General features: G+C 38.1%; 1 protein-coding gene across 11 annotated transcripts in view; it reads right to left on the reverse strand.

Annotated features, from left to right (window-relative positions):
- Positions 1–25,952, reverse strand: part of AFG2A (AFG2 AAA ATPase homolog A) — a 208,853-nt gene that overhangs the window by 134,363 nt on the left and 48,538 nt on the right. For 10 of the 11 annotated variants that reach the window (XR_011140844.1, XR_011140845.1, XM_068941621.1 and 7 more), the window contains 3 exons: positions 25,429–25,482; positions 24,935–25,014; positions 11,254–11,380 (listed from right to left, as the gene is read on the reverse strand). Coding sequence is in view for 9 of the 11 variants with exons in the window: in XM_068941621.1 (XP_068797722.1) it covers positions 11,254–11,380; positions 24,935–25,014; positions 25,429–25,482 (261 nt within the window). In the remaining 2 variants the exon portion in view is untranslated. Of the gene's footprint in view, positions 1,352–11,253; positions 11,381–24,934; positions 25,015–25,428; positions 25,483–25,952 lie in introns of all 11 variants that reach the window. The other variant, XM_068941627.1, reaches the window with a different exon arrangement.

Below are 25,952 nucleotides of genomic sequence, written 5' to 3' on the forward strand. Positions count from 1 at the left end.
TTCCATATACATTATGGATATGATATCTTATGAACCAATGACCCTTCGATTGTTCCCTTTTTCTGTTATGCTACAGTATTATGGTAGTGCCTTCATTTAGTCTGATGTCAAGGATTTTTGTTAATAACTAAGATCTCGAAGAAAGAACCTGCCTTCCCTGAACAAACCCATTCACTTTCACTGCTATGTATTAGCGAGATGCACATGGACTGCACATGAATGATATTTCTACTCATCCCTAAGCAGCTGGTATATTGTGTGTGACGCATTCAGCTTTCATCACCAATGGAGCAAATAAAAAGTAAAGTTGGAGCTCCCTTAGTGTGAAAAATCAACTAGTGGAAAAGTCCTGTGAAGTCCTATTTTTTATTCTCCTCTCAAACATTTTACAAACAAGAAGGATGTTACCATTAGTCCATTCAGTTGATTAGTAGCATCTAATATCCATGGAGAAATTTAAACAAAAATGACTGATATCCTTATTGAGGAACACGCACATTAGCGTCTCAGCTAATTCCTAAATTCAACAGCTCTGTAAAGTCATTTATTAACGCAGAAAGCTTAATCATATTCCACCTTGCTCACTATAAGCTCTGAGGGTCAGAGGTTTTCTAAATCTATCCCTTCAAAGGTCAGCACCTTAAAGCGTGTTACCAAACACTTACACTGCACACTAGCCTCCTCATCCTCCCCTCTCACAGCATACTCCCAACCTGCAGTCCGTTGTGATCAGTACTAAACCGGTGGTATGTACAATGCTTCTTATTTCACCATGACTTCCGCATTTACTGCGATCAACTTCCATTCCGTTAGGGGTGAGATAAGTAGCAGCATTTACTATAGAAGTCACTCAACATCTTACATTGTTAGATCATGCATTTAGTAGCTTACGCTATTCTGAGCTTTGACCTTTTTGTCCTTTCCAAGCTGGCTGGCTGCCTTGAACTGAATTGTTTCATAACATTCCAGTCAAAACATTTCAGCTGTTGCAGGAGGTGCAGACTAGGAAAAATATGTTGCTTTGTTTACAATTTTTAAAAAAATTATAAAAATAAAATAAAATGCTTCACGCTAACCTTTGGAGAAAGGACTTGAGATCTGACCATATTAGAAGGATATTAAATAGCTCAATTTGAAGAAGGCTAGCATGGTTTCTTGACAGTTAGCAGATACATTTTCCAAATTTTTATTCAAAGACTGATCTAACCAAGGCTCAAGGAATCTGCAGGCCATGCTTGATCCAGGCTCCCAAAACAACAGCATGAAAGTGACCTCTCCTCTCAATGTAGTCAGCCAAGCCCAGTCAAACAGGAGGAGAAGGAGGAGGAGGAAGAGGATGCCAGAGCCGACTCTGCAAGTAACAAAAGCCAGATATGAGGAACGAACACACTGAAACCAAGAGTTTAGGTGCCGAGGTCAACCTGGGATTCATTAAGAAGAGACTCTGGATATGGGAGCATGGGAGGAAAAGGAGCTAAAGGTGAGCAGACAGCCTAAAATGAGATAAAAACTTGGGGAGAAGATTTGGACAACTGAGAACAGGAACTATGAAGTTTAGTAGAAAGCGTTTGTGAAAAACAAAATACTTAAGTGCAGGGGAAAAAATTGGCATCAGCTGAGCAAAAAGACTAGGAGTTAGGGTCTTACTGAGATTAAATGAAAAATTTGCTGAGGGTGATGTAGTCAGGGGATGTATGAAATATGTATCAGTGGAATACTGGTTAAAGAGAGCGCAGGAGAATTGAATAGGGAGACACAGCAAGGTAAGAATATAAGAAAGGGGTAATGCTAATGGAAAGTGGGAAGAAACGTTACTATTGAAAGAGTCATTTATCTAGCCATTCCTACACTGGCAGAAAATCTCTCTGATAACGGGAAAAGTCCCATTCTTGCATAGCGCATGTCACAGAGAACAGCAAGGGAGTTTAATATTATTGTCAATTTACCAGTATTCTCAAGCAAACAAGTTTTTTATGGCAAACCTATGGCAAATTTCTATGGCAGGTTTCCATCCTGCTGACAACCATGAAGATATCAACGTGACACTACATGATAGAATCTATATTTTAAAAGTGATAGGAAATAACTCCCCCCCCCAATCAAGTAATTGTTCAATTGATATTTAAAACTGTAAATCAAAGCTCTCAAAAGTAAAGAAATGTGAGTATTAATGTAATTAAATTAGAGGTGATCATAATGACTTGTAGAAATAATTTTTTAAATTAATGCAATTTAATTAAGCATGCACAATGAATACCACTTTAATTAATGTAATTAAAAATTGCATTATGATGCCTATGCACAAAGAAAAATGACTTAAGATTGTACATGCAAGCTTACCTATGGTGGTTCTTAACTCATGGGTGCTTGATGTGCACAGTCTCGGTAACACCATTTTAATAAAGTATACACAAAAAACTACACACATGCTGTGCATTTTGCATCCACAAAGAGGAAGGCTGGGCAGGAGACCAACTGAAAACCAAGCCCTAAATGTGTCCGTGGCTACCGCCCAAGTACCATAACTGCAGCCGTTCCTCCAGGTTCTTTAGCTCACTGTACTACACTAGCACCCTTTTCAACATCATTCCCAAAAATACTTAAAAATCAAGTCTTTTTGGAATGTCTCTTCCTCCTGTTATCACTCACCTTATTAAGCTTATCAAATATAAAAAGGCTCATGCCATCCAATGCACCAACAGTGGAACACGCCTTGCTAAGATTTGCCCTATCTGCCCTAAAGCTCGGTATCCCCAGTTATATGTCACCAACGGACTGACAGCTCCTGGAAACGCTCTCACAGTAACTGACCCATGCCACATGTCTCAGGAGAGCTACTCAGCTGCCCCCCTCCCCTCAATGACCCAAACTTTGAGATGAAGTGAGAAGAGTGACATGAAAGGAAGAGGTTATCATCACAAAGTTTGTTCTCAAGTAACTCCAGCAGAAAGTTAGTATCCGTACTTTTATAAACACACACAAGCTGTAGTGGTTACACTTAGTTTGCAGGTACGTGAAACTTGTTCATAAAATTAGTATAGTTTGTGCAGATCAACTTGTTTGCTTGCCACTAAATCCACATGAAAAATAAAGCTGATCTAACCCAACATTTATGATTTTATACCTAGTCTACATGTACCTCTCAAACACACCTCATTTCCAGAGGCATGATTCGTTTTAATCCCCTAACGTATGCGCCCTCAGAAATAGTGTCATTTTCACGTTACTGCTGGGAAAAATAAAACAAACAGATATCTCAATTACAGACTCATTGAACTGACGGTTGGTATTTACACCATAGACATGAATGCAATAGCCTTTCAAATTTCCCACTTTGTTAATAATTAGGAGACTTTCTATCACGCTGTGCTCCTCAGTTGGACTTTTTGCTGTGCTCCTCAGTTGGACTTTTTGAGGCTAAGAGGTATGAAAAAGAACAAACTTTGGCCTTTGGCCCTTACTTTCCCATCTTTGTACTTTCACAGATGAAATAAACATACTTTGAAACCTTCAAATAAGTTTTCTGGCATGCATTACGCATTTTATGAAAGTATTAGTGATGCTAAAATATATGGCTAAGTCAATGTAAGGAATGCTTTCCGTTATAAAGAATAAGAGCATGCATATTTACTTTCCTGTTCTATTTGAAGTAAAACTATTATATTTTACATACATTGTTTGGGTGTATGTTTTCACAGACAAAATAAAGCCAATTTATCCTGGTCCTATAGTATATCTGTTAAAGAAGAAAATATGCAGCCCAGCAAGTTTTCCCTCCAACCCTTCTTTTCAGGCAAGTAATAAATCTTAAGCGAAAAAGTGACTGTGCTCTTCAGCTGTCACCACTAAGATTTTGTTTTTTTAAAATCGTAGCAGCCTTAAGGCTGATTTACTACTCAGCCCTCCACACTCTGACAATCGAATAGTTGGAAATAAAAATCACTTTTGCACACCTGGAAATATTTTATTTGCTGTACTCATGAGAAAACAAAGTTTTCATCAGGGAGCAAAAAAAAAGAGCACAGAGAGGGAGAGAGAGCGAGAGACACTCAGGTGGATCTTAAAATCCAGTTCTTGACCTAAAGAGAAATTTCATACACAAACACATAAACTACCACTGTATTTGCATAGGGTGGTAAAGGTTCTTCAGGGATTATGGGTTCACTATGCAACCCAGCTTCATATCATCAACTCGAGAGGTCTTAGCCAGTAAATAGTAGCACTTATCAACTGTGACTATTTAGTCATTCCAGTTTGGCAGATGAAAAGAATTTGTGACAACTTTAAAATCTTTTCACTCTTTCACTTTAATTTTTTTTTAAAAACAAACTTCGTAAGCTCTTAATCACCTTAAAAACATCCAATATTAATAACGTCAAAATTAGATCTGTGAGAAACAACTACTTTCGAGAATACGTCTTTGCCCTCCTAGTCAGAGTTACAAGTTTAACAAGATTAAGAGTAAAACCCAAACATATACCAGAGAAAACCAATTGATGGAAAAAGAAAATGTGATAGTGCCAAGACTCTGAAACGATTTTAGAACATCAGATGTTCTTTTCAATGGCATGTGGTTTGATACCGTTTTTCCCTAAAGCTTCATTTTCTGAAAATTTATTATATGCTCCAGAACAATCTTGTCTTCAAAAGAACTGCACATCTTCTGTTATTTCAAAGAACTGTACTTGCACCTGGGCAAAATGATATAAGCACTCTAGGTGCTGGCTGACTAAAAAGCAGACCCACAAAATCTCTCTTTCTGTTTTTAATCTCAGGGCTTTAGAAGAATACGGGGAGTGCCCTTCAACAAGTAGAGAGGCGTTTCAGCATTTAAAGTAAAAGAATTAATGGTTCAGCAGTGTGGAGGGCATGGCTATTGCACTTACATGCTTTGATTTCTGTTCTGAAATACATTCCCACCTGCTCTATTCTAGTGATGGCTACAAACCCCATCTACAAATGATATCAGGCAGAGTAATCAGTTTAGCAAATTACTTGTTAGTTATCCCTAACTCAGGCTGGACTTGTTCATCTCCAGTAACTCAGCAGTGCCAAAAAAAGTATATAAGAAGATTTCACTCTAACTAGTGTTTACTTTGTACTAATATATTCAACTACCACAAAGCACTTTGCAAACATTAAGTGTCCCAATACTGTCTCCTTCTAAAAGGCACCCACTCTTGTGCCACCTGTCTTCCAAATCTGGAAAAAATCTGTACATCTGTTCAGCACAGTTATGACCTTCTTTCAGCTTTAGCAGTAGCATTTCTATTAGGGGGTTTCCCACCTGAGAATTAGGGCCAAAAAAGTCAAAGTTCTTTTTCATGACTCTATACTCAATTCTATCGGTCTTCCACTACGTAAAGCAGTGGTGATCGGCAGGATGGTCTGTAGAGAAGATGGAGCCAGACATTTCTCAGAGGTGCACAGCACAAGGACAAGAGGTACAAGTTACAGACAGCAAGGCTGCTAGATATAAGGAAAACATTCTTCACAGCCAAGTTGATCAAACACCAGACCAGGCTGCTCAGAGATGCTGTGAAATCTTTCTCCTTGGAGAAACTCCAAACTCACCTGGATAGGCCCCGAGCAATCTGATCTAATGTTGAAGATGGTCTGGCTCGAGCAGGAGACTGGACAAAATGATGCCCAGGTCCTCCTTCCAACCTAAGTTACTCTACAGTCTTCTATCAAACGAGGGATTGGGGGTGGAGGGAAACACAGCACATAACTCTGTTGGATTATGTGGTTTGTAAACCAATAGCCTTTCACTATATTTGTGACAAGTGAAATCTTACCAAGTCAAAGCTGTAATATAGGAAGATCCTTTAATAAGATACGTCTGACCAAAATGGAAATCACAAATAGGCAAATATATAAATAGAAGAATATACAATGTTGTGGTGAATTAAGTTTATGTTATTCCTTCTGACTGCTGACTATCCTCACAGTATCACCTGCTTTGTAACAGCATATATACATTTCCAGACAATAATGAATAAATATGCAAGAGTCTTTCCTATTAACTTGTAAAACTGCAAATCTAAATATTTGAATTTCTTCCATAAGCCTTCAGAAAGGCAGAACTTTGATGTTTTTAAAGAGGAAAGATTATTTACTTTTGCTGCAGGCAAGAAATTATAATTTCTTTACTGATTCTGCCAAATGGTTCTATCATACATTTTTTATTTTCATCAAAACAAGCCACTTGAAATTAAGGTTGTCCCATAACGACATAGTAATCAACATTTTGAAAATCAGATCAACTTGGTGAACCTCTGTTTGACTCCTCTGACCAGAAGAACTCCTCCAAAATCAAAATGAACCGCAAGAGAAGGGAGTTTTATTCCCTTTCCTCATGCTTGGCAGTTGCAGGGGAAAATACAGGCTGCAGTTCTATTTTGTTCACATAAGCAGAACAAGCAACTCAGTAGTATGCATGTGGTTTTGAAATTAAATAAGCTGAATTCAACATTAGTGGTTAATACACTGAAGCCAACAGAGATTCTCTAAGGAATAATATGGACCCAAGACTTGGGGGTGGAGTAAGTCAGGGTGAAAGAAGGAGAAAGTGAGGAGGAGGGCTGGGAAGTGGGCACTTTTTAAAAGCAAAATAAATTTGCAAAAGGAGGGAAGAAAATTCCTCTGCACTGACACAATATGCAGAGTATATATGTACTTATACTAGCACACAAGAAACTTCAAGATTGGAACCTTTTCAAGATTGGAAGCTCTCCTGTACTAACAGTGCATTTATAAAGATTCAGCATTCAATGCACCAATGCAGCTTCTGGTGTAAGCTACACTGGAGCCCATGAACACCGATGAAATCCAGACCATCATCAATCCAGAGACAATGGGCAACACTGACAGCACAGCATCTCATTAATCTTCATTTGTTCTATCACATCCTGTCATTCTTATGCAAATAGCATATTTGAGGATACATCTTTTCTGCACCCCATGATAAGCAGAAGTGAAGCTGTCAGAAGCACCAGGATGCCATCCTGTATCACAAACCATCACTTCACTCAGCGCCTTGTGTTTTACATCACAGCTAACGTGTTTGACATTCAAATTCTACCCAGCAGGAGGTAAAAATCTGATTCTCCAGCTACACGCATCTTGCTTCCTGTGCTGAAACATTCACCAAGTTCCCAGAGGATCTGACAGTCTCTCTTCCTTCAGTATACCCTTACTAATGGAGGTTGAAACACTGCTTAAGAGGAAAAAGATATCTGCATGGGCAGGTAATGACAGCAGTTCATCCTTCTCACCCAAGAACTAGGCCTAGTACTAAATGCCTACAAAAACAGAGATACCCATGGAGAAGAAAAACCACCAACAAAACAAAAAAAAAAACCACACAAACAAAAAGCCGATGAGTTGTTGCTAGGTTTCCTCCCATAGAAATCGGGTAGACTATCCTCGGAAGCTTGTCCACATATATGTCTGAAAAGAATATTTAATTTCAAGCTAATCAAAACATACACGCTGTAAAAAATATTTTATGCAAGGTTGTAGGGATGAGCGATAGCTCTTGTTACGTCAGCGCATACACAGGAAAACACAGACAAGCTTTGAACCATAAGCAGCTCCGTAAAATGACTGCAAAATATTTTAGGTATGAAAAAATCACTCCTGAGTGTGCAAGTCAGCAAAAACTAAAAGAATTTTTCCTATTATTGTTCATCAATTCTATTTCTAGAGTAAGGAATCAAGCCCATCTATTACACAAAAGGGAGGATTCTTTTTTAATATTACTAACTGAGAGGGTTTTGTTTCTTTATCACTGTCAAAGAATGTTCAGAAGATCTTGTTCCAGAATACTTCCCTTCCAATACAAATCATTCTTTCTGTATCATACCTGGGATGAAAACAGGACATGCTGTTTTTATTTTCTTAAGAAAAACAGAAACTATCCCAAAGTATTTCGAGCATCACATGAATGAGAAGTCAAGTCAGCAAAGTGCCCCATACAAACATGGGACACATCTTAAGACTGGAACATTTCAATACCGTGATGATGTCTTAGAGAAATTACCTTATTTATAGATGCTTGCAACAAGTCAAAACAAGTTTACCATTAAACATAACTTTCTAAAGGCTGACTCAAAATCTATACGCTAGGCAAAAATAACACACTGTAGTGTTTGTGAGGATGATGAATTTTGCACGAGGTGCACTAGGCTCAGAGGAAATATTCTACCTTTGCATTTGATATTCCCATGTGCTGTTTTCAAATTGTAGAAGATTAAAACTGTCACATATTTGTCAACTAAGAAGCAGTCATGTAAATGAAGATGCTAAATGGATTATTACTGGTATACAAAACTTACAAAGAAAGCATTCCTCAAACACTTCCTATTTTGAAAGACTAAAATATAGTCACCAAAAAATATACCAGATATATTCCCAGCCCCTGGGACCTGGAAGTAAAAAACACAGATCGTTCTTGCACCTTTATACAATATGTAAGATACATGCATTAAAAATGACTGCATGGTCATCGTACACCCATGTGAACATGACATTTATTACTGGAATACATGACTGAACTAATATTTCCATATAAAATATTAAATGGATTTAATAAAATTTTACATTTTCAAAAGGCATGACTGATCACAAAGTAAACTAAAAGCTCAGATTGAAAGATCTCCCATTAAGTCAAGCTCACAATAGTAATGCTTTCTGGTATCAGTCGTCTTTTTTCCAGGAAAGTGCAGTGCAGCAAGTGCACTATAAATATTGCATAGACCCAGGAGAGGACAGTGGCCTGGTACAGCCTGTCCAACCTGAATGAAGCATGATGTGAGCCATACCAACTACAATCTGATTTGCCAAGCCCTTTGAATTGCATTTTAAACTCCCACTTCCTCCAGACCGGTGAAATTTAGCTCTGCTGTTCTATAAGAGAACTCTTTTCCAGAAAGTTATTAGAACATTTATTTCTGTATATCTCAGTAAAAAACAGTTTCAAGAAAATCCAAAGTATCCATTCATGGTTTCCTGCAAATAAAATTCCTATAATCATACAGTGTGCTTCTCTGAGGGGGCTGTCTCATGCACCTTTTTTCTTTTATTTGAATTTAGGATCGGGACTATCTGCTTTACTTGGGGAAAGAATATGCAAGTCTAATGTTGCCATTTAAACACAAGCATGCTATTAGTTTTAGGTTTCCTTTCCTTCAACCGTCTGTGATTCAAGTTGCTTAGAACTCCACAGGGACACACACGTATAATATTCTTCCTCCCAGCCACCAGAGTATCCAAAAATCGTGCCCGTGGTGGTTACCATGGCTCACTAGATACCACACAGTTTTCAGACTTTGCTGACAAATGCCAAAAGGGAATGAAGCCAGGGAGGATAAAGGGGTTTCCATACCCTGCTATCCGTTCAGCCTTACTGACTGCCAGTATCACCTTGTCTCAGTTCAGTGAAGTTGCAGCATTTAGCTAATTTCTGTGTAAACCTGTCACTCTTCTGACTGGGTCACATATCAGTTATATATTATCCCTCCCCTCCCTCTCGTGGCTCTGAGGTAGCTTTTAGCTAAAACAAACTATTTCTGGAAAAGAGGATATACAAACGGGTCTTTCCGGAAACAAACATCTCCCCTCGCTGCCTCCATAAAGTTCACATGCATGAAAGATGTCAATTTTTTACCCCCAGATTAAAATTAAAATTTTCAGTCCTAGGGAAGGAGTTCTGGCTTTGCAACAGTGATGCAGAAACAGCTGACTTATTTCTAGTAACTGAAGTCCTATGTAGAAATTCTCAGGACTGCAGGATTGTACCCCTACCACATGGTGGTACTGTCCCAGGGAAATGCCAGTATTTCAAATAAAAATTAAAATATAGGAAAACAGTATCCCCTGGGGAGCCACCGGGCCCAAGAGAAATCCAGCAAAAGGGAGAAAGACAGGCAACTGAATTCCCAGGTGGTGATGCTAACACAGAAAAACATTGAATTGGCCCAGAAAGAAAAATCCCCTTCCATTTAACAAAGTGCTGTTTTTCAAATTCAGCTCAGTTTGACCCCAAAGAGAATACTTATCAAAGAAAATTGAAAGCAATTTGACAAAACTCAAATCTTCTGTGGAAATTTTCAGTTTTGCAGAAATGTATTTCCACTGATGTGTTTTATTCTCTTTTATTGAAAATTCTCTGCTAGCTTCACTTTGCCTTGGCTGGCGCACACACAGTGTTTAAGTAAGCCTTCATCAGGACACCAGCCATCACAGTGGCTTCCTTCAGCTCAAGGGGAAGAGAGCTGCATTCCAGAGCCAAAAATCTGAGTTTTATTCTTCAATCTCCCTTTATATGTATATGAACCTTACTTTAAAAGTGTGCGTTTCATAAGCATTTCATGCCTGAACACTCCAAGACAAACAGAAGAAAGTAGTCCGCAAATATCTTACAATGGAAGAATGAATTTGTTAGGTTAAGAATATTTATAAAACTTCTAAGGAACCCAAGAAAAGACTGGGAAAGAAAAAATTTGGTTAGCTTGTCAACAAATGCATGGAAGTTGTGAAGGCAAAAAACTGTGGAATAAAGAAACTTACTAACACTATTAAATGCATCTTAAAGGAGATCACTTCAGATTGGTCCGTCCACCACGCTTAGCTGTGAGAAAACACACAAGCAGTAGGCTATTCTAAAGTGTATTTTTTAGAGGACTGCTGGGTTGGTTTTGTGTTTGGAGGTTTTCTGCAGCGAGTGTTACAACCCTCTCATTTTCACAAACTTGAGCTGTTCTTGTCATTGCAACAGAGCTGCCTCAGAACCTACAGAGAAACTGCACTGTTTACAGCTGGAACCCGTATTGCTGGCAACCAGCTAACAGCGCTGAGGGGAGATATTTAATCTTTTGAAAGGAAGTAAATAATGAAAGCAACAGTCCAGCAAACTCCTGCATAAACAAACACAACAGAAGCAAAACACACAAAAGCAGTTTGACAGAACTGTTGTTGCACAAATTCAAAGAGCTTGATTTAAGAAAAATTTATTTTAGGAAACTAATACTTATAACTATTACAAAACATTTGTTTTTGTTAAAAAAGATGCAGGAAAAGCAGTGAGGGACATAATCCCTTCCTTTGCCTTGTCTTCATTTTCAAACTTTTCCCCTTAATCAATTAAATTGATCAGACAAAGTTTGAAGACTAAACCATAAGAGAACTGAATGATTCCAGAAGCTGATCTTCACAAGAGAACAGTATATACCACAGTGCATCTATTCTTACCTTGTCTATCATGTCCGGCCTGTTTGTAGCTGCCAAAATAGTCACGTCCTTTAGCTGTTCTATCCCATCCATTTCTGTTAACAATTGAGCCAAGACACGGTCTGCTACATTTCCAGCACCTGAAGAGCTGATTAAAAAAAAAGTCACAGCATTAGCTTTTCCTTTCTAGAAAACTGGAGAATGGAAAGAATAGGCCATTCTTTTCAATTTTATAGTGGTCTACTTTTTTTTTTTTAATTTTAATTCTTTCTGATTTTTCCTTTTACCTTCAATAGCTGAAGGCAAATTAATAACACTCAAACAAAGCGAATAAACGCGTGTTGGAGAACAAGCCCTTCAAAGGAACTCTTGGTATTAGGAAAAGCAACTGAGCTTGTTACTTACTGCCCTGCTATGTAGGCTGTGAAGACTGTAGCATAATATGATTGCCTGGAATAGACATTTTTAAGATGATAAAAACTGAATTCATGCAGCTTCTTTACTAGTACTAGGACTGAGAAAGTGAAATCTTCAGTTTTTTGTGAAAAAACAAAGTAGACAAGGCATAAACTATTTTAAGAGCTTACTTTTTTTAGTCTGGAATTAACTCTCGTAACCTTGAAATTTATGGGAAAATTGCTTCATGTAACAAAAAGCATTACGGAAATAAGTTCTATTATTTTCATTAAAGCTTTTGATATTTTAAAAGGAATAACCAAGTGATATACTATCTTCTTCCTTGACAATTATGTATAAATATGTGTGCATATAAGTATGTGTGTACATGTCCATATACACAAATACAACAAATGTAGAAGAGGAGGACGTTGCATAAACCAAATCAAGAGATCAAACAGGTACTTTGCAATAAATAACAAATCTGACTGAACAGTTGCGTTGTTTAAACTTGTATAAACATCCTTCCATCCATTATGTTGTATAACATCCTTCTAATTCTGCATGAAGTAGGCTTTATTTCAGAAGCATCATATCAAATAAGTGACCATGATCCATATAATTTTTCTACTTTTGAAAAGATTCTAGACCTAGGAGATATTACGATTGTACACAGGTAACGTATACATTCACATATTCACAGATATACTATACTAATTATGTAGACATGCTCCTAATAGCCCCCAGCTCCATATATAAGTACATATATATGAAACTGTAAGGAAGTAGTATATTACAACTATGCAATTTCCTTTATTAGCTATAGGGATAATCAAAATAAATGTCACTTCTCTCCTATTGGGAAGGGGAAAAAATTATGGGAAATGCTTAACACCTGAAACAAAATGAGAAAAGATGCCCTGTCACTAAAATTTTACTTTTAAACCCACAACATCAGAATTTGCCACAAGATCACACCTAAAGAGTTGAGAGTTTAGGACCTAATGACTAGTCCTGGATTTCTGAGACAGTGCTGCTAGGCTGGATGCAAGGCTCGATCTGGGGAAGGCAGGAGAGCGTGTAGCTTATTCTAAAAGCTCCCTCTGCTGAACAAGGGCTGCAACTAAATCTGAGAAGTTGAAGCAGGCAGGTGAAAGCACTTGGTGGACTGCCAAACAGCGTGGAAAATGCAATTTTTATTCATCTTAATCAAAAATCATGGGGCCTGCTCTTGACACAAGCTAAAACTCTCATTGTTTTTAAACACAGTCTTCCCTTGGAAAAGGCCCAATAAAAGGTATAGCATACATCTGCCTTCTTTGAAGGGACTTATCTTCAACAACTATTCCCCTCTCCCTGCACACTGGACCACTTAATTTCTGTACCTTTAAAGAGATGTTTTTCAATACAATTTAAAAAACAAATCTATCTCTGATTCTTCAAGCTCCCTACAGCGTCACGCTAAGGAGCAAAAAGAAGTTTGATATCAATAATGAAGTTAAGTTTCTTCCTTAACAAACATTTATTTGATTGTCATCTCTAGGTACATAGGATTAAGATAATTTTTATCTCAAATGTTTTGAAAGTACTTTTTTCGGAAGTACTTTTAATTATAAGTGTTTATACACATATACGAGCACCTACCTACGTGCGCAAAACACAACACAATTATACAGCCAAACATTAGTCTCCAAAACAAAATTTTTGATTTTAAAATAGAAAAACTCTATTTCCAATAGATGTAACACAGAGAACGTACACATATAGTTGCAGTTATTATGCACGTATATCACTGCAGCACTGCCATTCACCTTCAACATGCCTCTAACTGCAGTGGAACTAAATGTCTCGGAGCCAAAGCAACTGTAACGACACCATAGCTCCTGCATATATTTTCTCTGAATAAGTTCTCTCACTTTCCTATGTCACAACTGCTTCTGTAATCTTCCAGAACAAAACAGTTAACTTATCAGACCTAGTCTGGAAAATATCTTTGAGGAGCTATAATAAATGTTGGCTAATAGAATATTCAGGTTGCTAAGAAACGTTAGAGAAGGGACTTGGGTTAGCTAGCTCTCAGCTTTTTGGTTTGCTGCAGCCGTGTTAGAAATTCCCAAAGGATATTAGAGCTTTTCTAATATACCCCTGGGTCACAGCCCCATTGACCTGGAGAGGGCTGAACATGATAAAACACTTGAGGCGTTGCACAAGGATAGTAAACGCTTTTCAAAGAACACGGAACTTAAAGGAAATTAAAATCAACTTTGTAACATAAGCTAGTCTCAGTAGGGATTCAGGCCTCCCATCCTGCATAACTTTCACATTTATATCCAATGGACCGCACACAGGAAAAAGTTAAGCAAAAGAAAAATAACTGTAAAATTGGGACCAAAACGTTAAACTCGCATAAGATGATCTGAAACTACAAAAGTCCGGGGAAGAGGATTTTTTTTTTTTGTTTAAGTAAACAGAGGAGAAACATTTGTTTTTAAAAGAGGTGGCTAGAAAGGATACTCAAACTTTCCCAATATAAACATTTCTCTTACAAGCTTCAGACAAAAAGAAAAAAAGTTTATCTTAAACAAAACCCAACTGTTACTGGGGAACTTACACTGCAAAGATATTCAGACTTCTCAATTAGGCAATAATGAGACACCTTTCACACAATGAAGGTGATACCAACGCAAAATTAGGGGCTTGACTATTATCTGTTAAAAGTGGAGTAAAAAGACTTTTAACACATATAGGCAAAAAATATTAATAATAAAAATATCTGCAAACGAAGAAAGGCCTGGGATCTATGATACCTAAAAGTTTCAATTTTAGTGCTTTTATTTACACAGCTCACTAAGCCGTCATATGATGCACCATATTTAGCACAGAGTCTATGGCAAATTAGCTTTTGGTTTAACAGGGTACCCTATAAAATTACAGGCAGGCAGGCATTTACAGTGAGAGATCCCTTTACCAGCTGCTCCGAACTGCATCTGAGCTGCACCATGCACTCTGAGAGCTCTAGCACGGCATAAGCTGTTAATCTGAACGGTGACATGCAAGTATGCATTTTTCCATTTTCCCATGATTTCCCAGCAAGGGTTTCAAATTAACACAAGCAACGTTCATTAAGGCTGCCTGGACTTTTGACGCAAACAGCAGTCAAAGAAACAAATTATGATTAACCCTCCAGTCCCACGTACACACTGCCAAAACCAACTTCCAGCCAAGTGGCTGTCTTTCCCCCTCCTCTACCTGACCTCCACACATTGATGTCATCATCACAACTGCATAGAAATAGTTCTCAAAAGGCACGTACTGGTACAAACTAATTTCCTGTCAGCACACTGACTGCAAATCAAGGCAGTCAGAATTAAAAATCTTACATAATCCAAGCAGGGCCACGTGTGTATCAACATGCGTATGTAAGAGCTGTACCTAACCAGAAATACCTTGAATTTCAAAATAAAAAATGTGTGAGGAAAGAGGAAATCTGGCTGCTTAGGCTGCTATAACGAAATACATCAATCTGTAGGCTACGCGCTGCTTTAATCTTTTTGCCAAATCTGCTTTCTTCAAAATCCTCAATGAAGTAGTTTCAAAGGCAAAAAAATTTATTTGCTTACTAGTTTATTGTATTAGTTAGAGCCAGACATCCTCCCTTACGTGAAACTTCAGCTAATCCTTGAGGTTCCCCACAGCTCTCAGACACAGCGTGCAGGCACTCCTGCACACCCACTTCACTTGACCAACAGAGAAACTTCCTGAACTGCAAAGCCTGTTAGGTAAGCCTATCCACTGATTAAAGCAGACTGCTCATTGGGGAAACGGAGAACAGAATTTGTGCTCGATATTTTATTCTAGCTAAAGGCACTTCCAATGCGCATTTTGACATGAGAAAACAACATACCTTTACTTGAATTAATTCCAGCCTCATCTGATGGAACTGAGACCCCCCCCAGAGCACCAGCTCAAAATTCAATATATTAGGCGAAAGCCATCCATACACTCTTCCTCTTTCTTACCTCCTTGGGCCTCATCCAAGGCCCCTTCTAACCACCTGGATTCAAATTTCCATGGGCACTGACCTTTCAACATGCACATCTTCAACAAGCCACTCTCATCGTTCTTCCTGTGAATATATGAGTAACTGCAACCCAATTCTATCACCACATCAAGGAATACATACAATTCATTGGCATAAATAACTCTTCAAACCAAGGAGATTGTGTGTTCAGATGTACTCGATCATCAGATTTAAACTCTACCTTTCCTGCCATAGGCAGCTTCACAACACCAGACTTCTTTTGTACCTTTTCACTTGTTAAGCTTCCTTTTCTTCTTTTTTCCCTTTATCTAACAGATTTTTTAATATTTGAAAATAAAAAAGTCTGAGAACACAGTGTGCTCACAATTAACCTCATGATGAAATTCGGTAAACTCCCACCAGAGGTACATTTGCATCATCTGAATACTTCAAACACTCCTAGAGCCAACACAATTAATGTTTTTTCAGAGCATCACACATCATTTTGACCAGGAAATTTATTTAAATCCCTATCTTCATTTGAAACCTGTACAGGAGAACCTGCAACCCTCCCTAACGCCACTGACTTTAAAGGTGCTGAAGCCCGTCTGAACACCTTAGCTGCAGAATTAGGACCTTAATTTAGTCAACTTGTTAAACTGTCAAAACAAGAACACACAATATTCACACAATAATTTTGAGCACTCTGTAACATATACAGCAACTGTAAAGCTACAAAACCAGAAGGAAGTCCGGGAGGGTCACGCTCATTAAGCCCCCTTTCTGTGCAGATGATGACCCTACTTCAGGCAGATGCATCAGGTCACAGGACAGACCTCATGAGATATATCCTGGATGAGTTACTGCAAGGGGATTAATCTCCACGGCTAAAATCTGTAACAGAGCTTTTCTGAGAAGGGAGTATGGTCCATCTTTTTTTCCAACATGAAGTACCAGGCAAGGTTTACCTACAGATAAAAGCTGCCTCCCTCCCCCCCTCCCCCCCCCAACAAACAAATTGCAATAGCAATCTGAATTTATGGGTTTTACAAATACTCATGGAGATGATATCATCTCAAATAATTCTTTTACCAGAATCTCTGGAAATAATTTTATATCAAAACAAAAGTAAAACTCATTGACATGACAAAACGGTTGGTATCAAAAAATTACTATAGGCTGAAAGAGACCTTTCTGGCAGGATTGTGAAGGTCTCCACAAACTACGGAGGTAAAGGTTCCTGAAATACCAGAGCCCCCTGCCAGCACACTCCCACACAAGAGTCACTTCGCTCACACAGTCTGAAGGATTTTATTGAGTCTGACATTTCTGTCAGAGCTTTGCAGGGGTAAACTGTCAGCAAGGAGCACCTGCCAAGTCAGTCTTTTCAGTCCAACTGCCATGATCGTAATTAACTGTCACACTGTTTTATTTCCTTCCCTCACAAACTCTGGTGAAATATAGCTTTGGCAGTTCAAGGTTTTCCACAACATTAGGTTAAAGAAAAAAAAAAAAGAAAGAAAAACAAGAAAAAGAAAAACAAGAAAAACAAGAAAAAATATTCCAATAGCATATAATAATGGCAGTATCTTCCCAGATACCAATTTTCACTCAGAAGAAAATTTTAGTGGAGCATTTTGTACGATAGAACGGATACTGTCATGCCAGTTAGAAAAAGAAGGCTCTTCTACACAAATATACATCCTTAACTGAAATATGAATTAAGCTGGAATTTCTTCTATATAAAGACAGCAGAGTAGACCCTTACTTTAGCCTTGAGCTTTGTTTCCCTTGAGTTCTACCAGGGTTTCAAGAACACAAAACTTCAATAAATATTATGGGTTTATAGAGAGCAGGACAATATGGCTTTTTTTTTTTTTTTTTTTTTTTAAAACATCAGACTCTTCCCCCCCCTTCAAAAAAAACAGAACACATTTTAAATCACATACTTATTCCAGTTTAAAAACATTACTCCTGTTTTGAGCTGCAAAACTGCCATCCACAATTACTGATTCCTCTACGCACATGCACAAACAACAAATGAAGCATTCCATGAAAAGACAAAGCAAGTACACATATGTCTAAGTATTAAAACACTGGACCAAATTCACATCTGGCACATGTAAAGTAAAAACTTCAATGAATATTATTCATTCAGACCACTGTTGTACAGATACCACAGACTTGGATGTTATTAAAAAGTCTAGGAGAGATATGTAGCATTAAAATCCTGTATATCATCAACTATTTTGGCATAAAACAAACTTCATAATTGCTAAAATAAGAAATATTCCCCATAACAGGGACTTTTCCTGACTGTATGATCAGAAATACTCTGAAAGAAGATAATCCTAAACCCCTCCCTCCACCAGCACCCTACAATTCGATGCTGTCATATTCTATATGGACCTCTATCAGCTATCGCCCTACTACATTGTTTGTCATCCTCCCAGGCTCTCAAGACCAAAAAGAAAGTCCCGCAGAAGTGCATGGGGAAATCTCCAGAGGAAATCTGGAGAAGTTACAAAAGTTCAAGGGTCCAAGCTAAAGATTTAGCTTGAGGAACATCCTAATTATCCTCTGCATGCATACTACCACCCTCCTCCATTTGCCCAAATTTATTATTATTGCAGCTTCAAGCAGTAAGTGAAGCTGGCCTCGAAAAAGGAAATACAAGGAAAGGAGAGAAGAGGAAAAAAAGAGCCACTTGGAGATGGGATTAGAATCAAAAGGCTTTGCTCCAGAGGACCTTCCCCAAGCACACCCCCAAAACCTGAAGTACTTTTATGGTGATCCACAGGCCATGTCCATCTACCTGTGACTAAGTGCAGATGCACACCTATAAAAGACAAACTTGCTGTCATCTGGCACTGTCCTTCAGAAACAGGAAGATGCTAAGATCTAGCGATTTGCCATTCTGTTAATGTTGCTGTTGTCTAAAACAAAACAAAATGAAACAAAAACTATCTGGCGTACAGTTTATTTCCCATTTCCTTTCTTTTTCTTTTCCTTAGCATTTCTCCTTCATGCATTCCTGGAAGTTAATCGAGCTGAAAACTGCGATCAATCACGTCTACCAAGGAAGCAAGTACAGTTTAATTTGGAAGTACTGCAGACCAGAAGTGAATAACTATAGTAGATTACTATGAACCTTTCCTATTTAAATATTGTTATAATGAAGTTTTGTCTGGAACAAATAAGTTTCTATCATCAGTTTTAACGACAATTCTGTTCCACTTTTCTTTCCAAAAAAATACATGCACTGATTACAGCACTAACGTCAGTTAGTCATAGCCTGCTTGCGCCCATTTCGCGGAGATAAGCACACCTTTTTCCACAGCCAATGTCATACCAGGACGCAAGGTGGTAACCGCTTATGCTCACTTCTGATCCTTCCCATCTTAGTATTCATTCACAGCCTGGCCTCTGGCAGGCATCCAGACAGAGGCTCAAATTCATGTCTTTGGTTCAGGCATCTTGCCAGAGGTCAACTCTGCCACAGTACTCCTAAGTACCACAGAAGAGGCTTACCTACATTATCGGCTTGGAAGTCCCTCTAAATCTTGTAAAGCTATGCATACACTGGAGTGACTGCAAGAAGAAGGTTTACAGATGACGTCCTGCTACTACTGATGTCAATGAAAAGTCTTTACTGACTTCAAACTGGCACAAAGTCTCAAATTTCATAATTATAATACAAGCTGGTAAAACTACAAATACATTTTTTATACACAGGGAGACACAGATTTAAAACACAATGTGATAAAGGATTCTTGCTAGACAACAAGCTTAGTGAGTTTATTTTAAAAAGAATGGCGTTGCAGACATTTATCAGATATATGCAACGCATGGGCAACACTATTTGTTAAAATTGCTGTTCCAAGCAAACTCCAACACTTACTGTCTGATTAAATTGTTTTATAATTTTACTTCCTCATCATTCCTCATTAGGCCTAAAATAGAAAGCTGGCACTGAACAGCAGCTTTTTTTCCCCAGATGCTATTTCTAATGGGATACCAAGTTCCAAAATATTAAAGAATTCAGACAGCAGTCACAAAAAATTTGAATGCCTCAACTCTCCACTACATCCAGACACAACTCAGATGTTGCTGATGTTCTCTGATTAACAGACAACCAGGGTCAACACAACTCAGAAAAGCAAAGCTCCTTGTCTAGCTTAGCCTGCTGCTAGAACGAGGTCCACTACAACACAAGTGCTGATGCAAGTATAGCATCAGCACAAGTGCTGATACAAGTATAGCATCAGAAAACTTCATAACTTCCATGTATTTTCAGATCACAACCCCTTCACATTCTTTTTTTCCCATTTCACAAGTAACATTAGGGTGACAATACCTCCTCCTCTACCAGTGTTGAGTTACCACGTGCAAGGTACTTCTCCGCTGAGAATTTCCATCCCACCTATTACCACTTTGCTTTGGGCTTGCAGGATCCAGTCCATGGGTTTCCTTGTTTGAACGTCCCAGGCTGACCTCTTTCATGATAAGAGTCTAGCGATTACATCCAGGATTTGCATAAATATAAAAATTTGACCATATGCTAAAGTGTACACTATAAATACGTGCTGAAGCATACACTCCAGAAAGACAGACAGCTTGGTTTAAAACCAGATTTATCACAGTCCCTGTTAAAATCAGAGTTGTCACGCCACAGAAGAGAAAACGTTGTTCTTCATAGCCTCATTTAGAACTCCGAGTGCCTCAAAAACGTTAAGACTGCACAGATTTTAATACCTAAAATGAAAATTGTTCATCTTTCAGAGGTTCTGAACAACACAAACTGCTATCTCAGTTGTTTTGAATACGGCTTACAAATGTACAGAATGATCCTCTCTCCACAACTAATTACTGTAGTGTAACGTGTCCCCCACAACACACAGGACAACGTACATCACCTGAAAAGCATCATCCTACTGTACTTTCATTGGGTCAGTACCAAAGTCCCTTCACTTCATCACTTCTAGCCTCACCTCAGAAAGGTTAATATTATCAGGCTACCAAATTTTTTTGGCCTCCACAAGTGAAATGCACGGTACTGATCTTTGTCCCTCTCTCCTCTTTTTTTTTTTTTTTTTCCTCTGAAAATGGAATTTAGCAGTGTCTCTCACTTTAGCCTACAACGTTTCACATCTCAGATTACAGGGATTTGCAGTTAAGAGGAAAACGCTTCGCTTCTGAAAAACAAGAAAAGGAACAAATATGTCTATTGCTCAAAAATCCTAAAAATCCTACTTACATAAACAATGTCCCATTTCCAAAGCACATAGATTTCTTAAGTTCAGCAAACAGACTGTCTGTGCTGCATTTACACAGAGCTAGGTTCATTCATCACTTTCAAGTCTAATTACCAAGCCATTTCCCTCTTGGCAACCTCTAATGGCCAGCAAAATTAGCTTTAACATGGTCAGGATACCCAGGAATAACAAATACCCATAATTCTTTGCAGCTGTGCAATTTGTTAAGAGTCCTAATCTTTGAACAGGAAAGGGATTACTTAAGAGGTAAACAGTCCACCTCATGTGCTGCTGTATTTGGACCAGTCCTGCGGGTCTTACTTCAGCACAGGCTCTCCTACAAAGAGTCAGAACATCAACTTTCAAAAATAGGGAAAAAAAAATCACAACTAGCCAACCAAACCTCATGTTAATTAGAGCCACAGAGCGACGGAAACGATTTCTTGCATCACGTAGGTCACTTCTCCCGATGCAAGACTGTTCGTTAAACTGTGAAATTTCAGTTTTTATTAGAAATACGTCAAATGGCAGGTTGCCCAAACTTCTCTCCATATGACTAATTCTCAATGCAAGAGAATTCACTGTTAAAAGTCTTTCTGATTTTCAGAAGTTTTTCCTATGTAAATGTAAACATTTTCCTGCTCAAAATGCACTGCTACACCTTCTCTACTTTCTCCTCATCTTTCCATCTGTGTGCTTATCTCCTACTCTTTAGAATTATCTATGGTGAACGCTTCCCTTTTTCCTAGTCCGTTCAACTCCTAATCACAGTGTAACAGAACAAAATGCCAAAATGAATATGGCTCAAACCATCTTTGTCCATCTTCACTATCACATTGGAAACTCAGGTCCTTTATTCAGAATCACCCTCTCATCGTCTAGCATCCAGGATCTCCAGATTTCTCCATTTAGCAGCTGCTCCTTATACTAAACGATTTTTGGATTACATTTTTATAAATTCAGTCCCACTTTGGTATGTATCCAGCCCTCATTTTTAATCCCTCGATTAATATGTATTATTTCATTTTCTACATACAAAACGAGAAAAAGTAGGAGCTCAGTTCATCTAGATATGGATTTCTAAGCATACTGGATCAGAAGTAATACTCTCAGAAATAATATATTTTGACACTGAACAGTCATCTATTAATGTACTTTTTGTTGACTTCAAAGTATTTTTTCTTGCATAAATCCATTTTGTATCACAAAACTGTTTATTTGCTTGACATGCATACACTGGAGACCTGAAAGACGTTCTGCTTTCATATGAGAAAACAGGTCAGTTTCTGCAGCATTTTCAGCATTTTTTTTTCCTTTCTTCCACTCACTGCAGAAATACCTTCAATGCTGTTTATCTTAGCACAAGTATTTGTCCAGTTACCAAAGCAAACAAGCTACCAAATGAGTCACCAAAGCACTACTTGAACTTACGTTCATTTATTTGTGGTCATACTTCAGTGTCCTGTGGAAAGTGTTCATTCTTTAGCATACTTAGTAAAGGTAACTTTGTTAGGCGATTTCTCTCGAGTCTCCTGCTACTAAAACTAGTAATGAGAATTTTACTAGGGAGAGGACTAGATGTTGTATTAAAATTATGGAGTTACGGTTTGGGAATGCATAAATAAATAAAACACTGTGGCAGACCTGAATGCAGCCACAGTGTTTGACACGGAGTAATGGCTTCTGGAGTGACAGAGACTACCACGTGATGCAAAGAAGACATCACATTAAATGGGGCAACCAAGGAGATTTCTCAGCTCTTGATCTACCTGTCACTGGCTATAATAAATTACCAAGTTTATTAATTTATATGTGCCCGCTGATGAGAAGGGATTGCTTAGTGATCTCTACAGAGGGTTTGGAGCAAAACATTTATGCATTTTATACCCACATGCTTTAGTCAAATGTAAACAAGTAATCATGGGTTAATGAATACTTGGCAAAGTGCTCTGAAGAGCAAAAGCATTAAGCAATTAGTTAGTGCTATTTCACATCTGTATATCAGAGCTGAACTGTGTAGAAAACTACCCTCGCATCTTAACAGTTTGGGCTTCTCAGTAACTCTAGACACAGTTAGGAACAGGAGACGTTACCTACCCAAGAGTTCTGGGATGCAGCACATTCTGTGCAAAACCCACAACCCACAGAATCCTAAAAGGGATTTAAACTGAGAGGAAAAGGTTTTACAAAGTTGTATCACAGAGTGTTTTTCACTGCCAAGACAGAAAAAAAAAACAGTTCAACCAACAGAGGGAATAGGGAGACAACACAAACAGGTGTTTCCTTGAAAACTTCAGCATGGTTAGTAATAGTACAGGAAATGGATCTCCAGAGGCCACAAATCATTAGCATCTCTAATGCATTTGCAAATTCCTACTGTGCAAAATCAGCCTGTAAAAAAAAGGCCATTTCTAATAAGTGCCTTGTCTGGTTTCCTACACTATTTAATTTCAGATGAATTTTATGAGAACTCTGCTACATATTTTACCTCCCATCTGGTTCCGATTTGACAATGAAATATTTGTGTGTCCCACCCTATTCTTTTTAAAGCTCCCAAACCAGCTGTCTCCAGCACAACATGACTGCAGCAGGTCATACCACATTCTTCAGTAAGCTGTGCCAGGCCTACTACCCCCCACAGACAATTCCAGGTAATGCAAAATTGGGTTATTTACCCCCTAAAAGAATGAAGCAAAGAAACTCACTCAGTGCTTTTAAGGCACTGTGTGAAAAGGCTGATTAAAATGGTCTGTGTTTTACTCCTCCAAAAGGTTTTATCTTGACAAAGCAGTATTTCTGAAAGCCAAACACTTTAACAATTGCAGCATGGGGAGATTTTTTTCTCTTGGCTTGATTCCAGAACACATTTGTGCAACTTCTGTTGTGATAATACACATTCAGGCAGGTGTTCTAACACTGTGCTACAGGGTGGATAGCATTTCTAGAAAGCCTACAATTTTGCCGTTGCATATATTACATAAAAGAAGGATGCTGATGAAGATGTTCCGTATCAGTTCTTGTATCAATTTCAACAAACAACGCGTTCATTTGTTAGCAGTTTCATAGGGCAGCTCTATCTAACAGAAGACGCCTCCTTGTGTAAGTAAACAATATGAACTGCTGAAAGGTCAGAATGATGCCTTTTATCCTTTTCTGCAGATACAAACGGCCTCTTTACAATATAAAGCAATCTGTATGGATGCTGAGGTTACTTCTGTTCTAGAAAAACGATGGAACGCTAATGTGCCTTTAAACTGGACAAATATTTGACAGTTTTTCATGCAAATCCAATAAGACAGAGAAAAGCTTGCACTAGTTCACAACAGGAAAGAGTTTTTCATAAAAATGAATACCCCAAGAAAGCCTACTTACAGAGTCTTTTAAATCTAAAATGCTACAGTAGCAAGTAAAACCTGCTGTAATCCTTCTTCAGACAAAAGTTGAACTTGCAGACTCTGTCATAATTAAGGCCAAGCAGGACATTATAAAAAGATTGTTAGCCGCTTCCACAAGAATCCCTTTCTGATGTTGCACTTGAAACGGTGTACACATTTCCAAATTTTTTCAAGACTTTTGTCCCTGTCCAGGAAAAGGTTTAAATATAGTCTTACATTTAAGTATATGAGTAGTCTCATTGGAAACTTCATCAGTATATAGCATATGATCATATTCTTTGCTTGATGGAGGTACTATATTAGGTCAACGCAGCAACCATGGGAAAAGAAAGGAGTTAGGAGCCAGAAAATAAATGCAAGTTAAAACCACAGAAAAGAGCTAAAGGGCATGAGAACCAGCAGAATCCTTCCTATTAATGCCATGAGAAAGGAGGAACTCCACCAGCTTACCTGTTTATGCCAAATTAAATAAGTTTGAGTAGAGGTCACAAATACTGCCCTTCTGCCCGTGGAATGAACGTATTTAATAAAAGAATTCTAGAAATATGATACACTCGCGATTGCACAATGCTATTTTAGAGGAATTTATCAGAAAACAAATGAATGACTATCATTTTCGTAATAGTATTACTTACCTTCCCCTTTCAACTGCCAGGGCATCTATTTCATCAAAGAAAAGAATTGAAGGAGACACCGCTCTGGCTTTCCTAAAGATCTAAAACAACAACAACGAAACGTCCGGTTTTAAGGAATGGATTTTTTTTTTTTCTTTTTTTAAAAACAGAACACTATCACTCTTTGCACACCCCAAAAGCTAAAGGGTATCACAGAACAAACATAAGCCTTGTGGTCATTTTTTAAAAAAATAAACACCTTTCAGTAGTTATCCATGACACTGTGTGACACAGACTTATAGTGAAAGCTGTACTGGATCCTGAATTTGATATGCATCACTAGGCTAGGAAGGGAGAAGGATAAACAGCGCAGAATTTCCTGCTTTTTTTTTCTTAAAAATTCAAATTGCAGGAGGTTTTCTTGGAAAGTTTAAAGGTATCCTTTTAAGCACAGAAGAACTTGAACACCAAAAAAGCTTAACATATCACACTATGTACAGCTTGCACCTTCTCACCTCTCTCACTGCTCGTTCAGACTCACCAACGTATTTGTTCATCAGCTCAGGTCCCTGCAAAATTAAAAAAAAAAAAGTGTATTACATTTATATGCAAAATGACTGAGACAATTTATCAATACTATATTTCTGACACTTTGTTATGAGGGATTTTGATAACTTCTCATTTGCAAAAGTCTTACCTGTGCATTTTCCAGCTTACCCTCTACTCACCCTGTTTTCTCCCATTTGTCATGGCATTTTGCATGCAAGTGATTATGCTTCTAAGTTACCCTTTTATCGTAATACCTACCTAATAGTTTTTGAGAAACAGTATTAACAAAAAAAGAAACACTTTGGGGTTCTTGGAAGTTGCTAGCTCAACAACAGAAACAAGGGGGGTTGCAATCCAGCCAAAGAGATACATTACAGAAAAGCATTCAATTGTGCACTCAACAGGCATCCTATCCATCCAGGCACCAAAACATCAACCTAAAACCACGGTTAAAAGCACTCCTTTCAGTTTGACAGATTCCAGGTTCAGA

This window comes from Struthio camelus, chromosome 4 (genome assembly GCF_040807025.1).
Source record: "Struthio camelus isolate bStrCam1 chromosome 4, bStrCam1.hap1, whole genome shotgun sequence".
Taxonomy (NCBI): domain Eukaryota; kingdom Metazoa; phylum Chordata; class Aves; order Struthioniformes; family Struthionidae; genus Struthio; species Struthio camelus.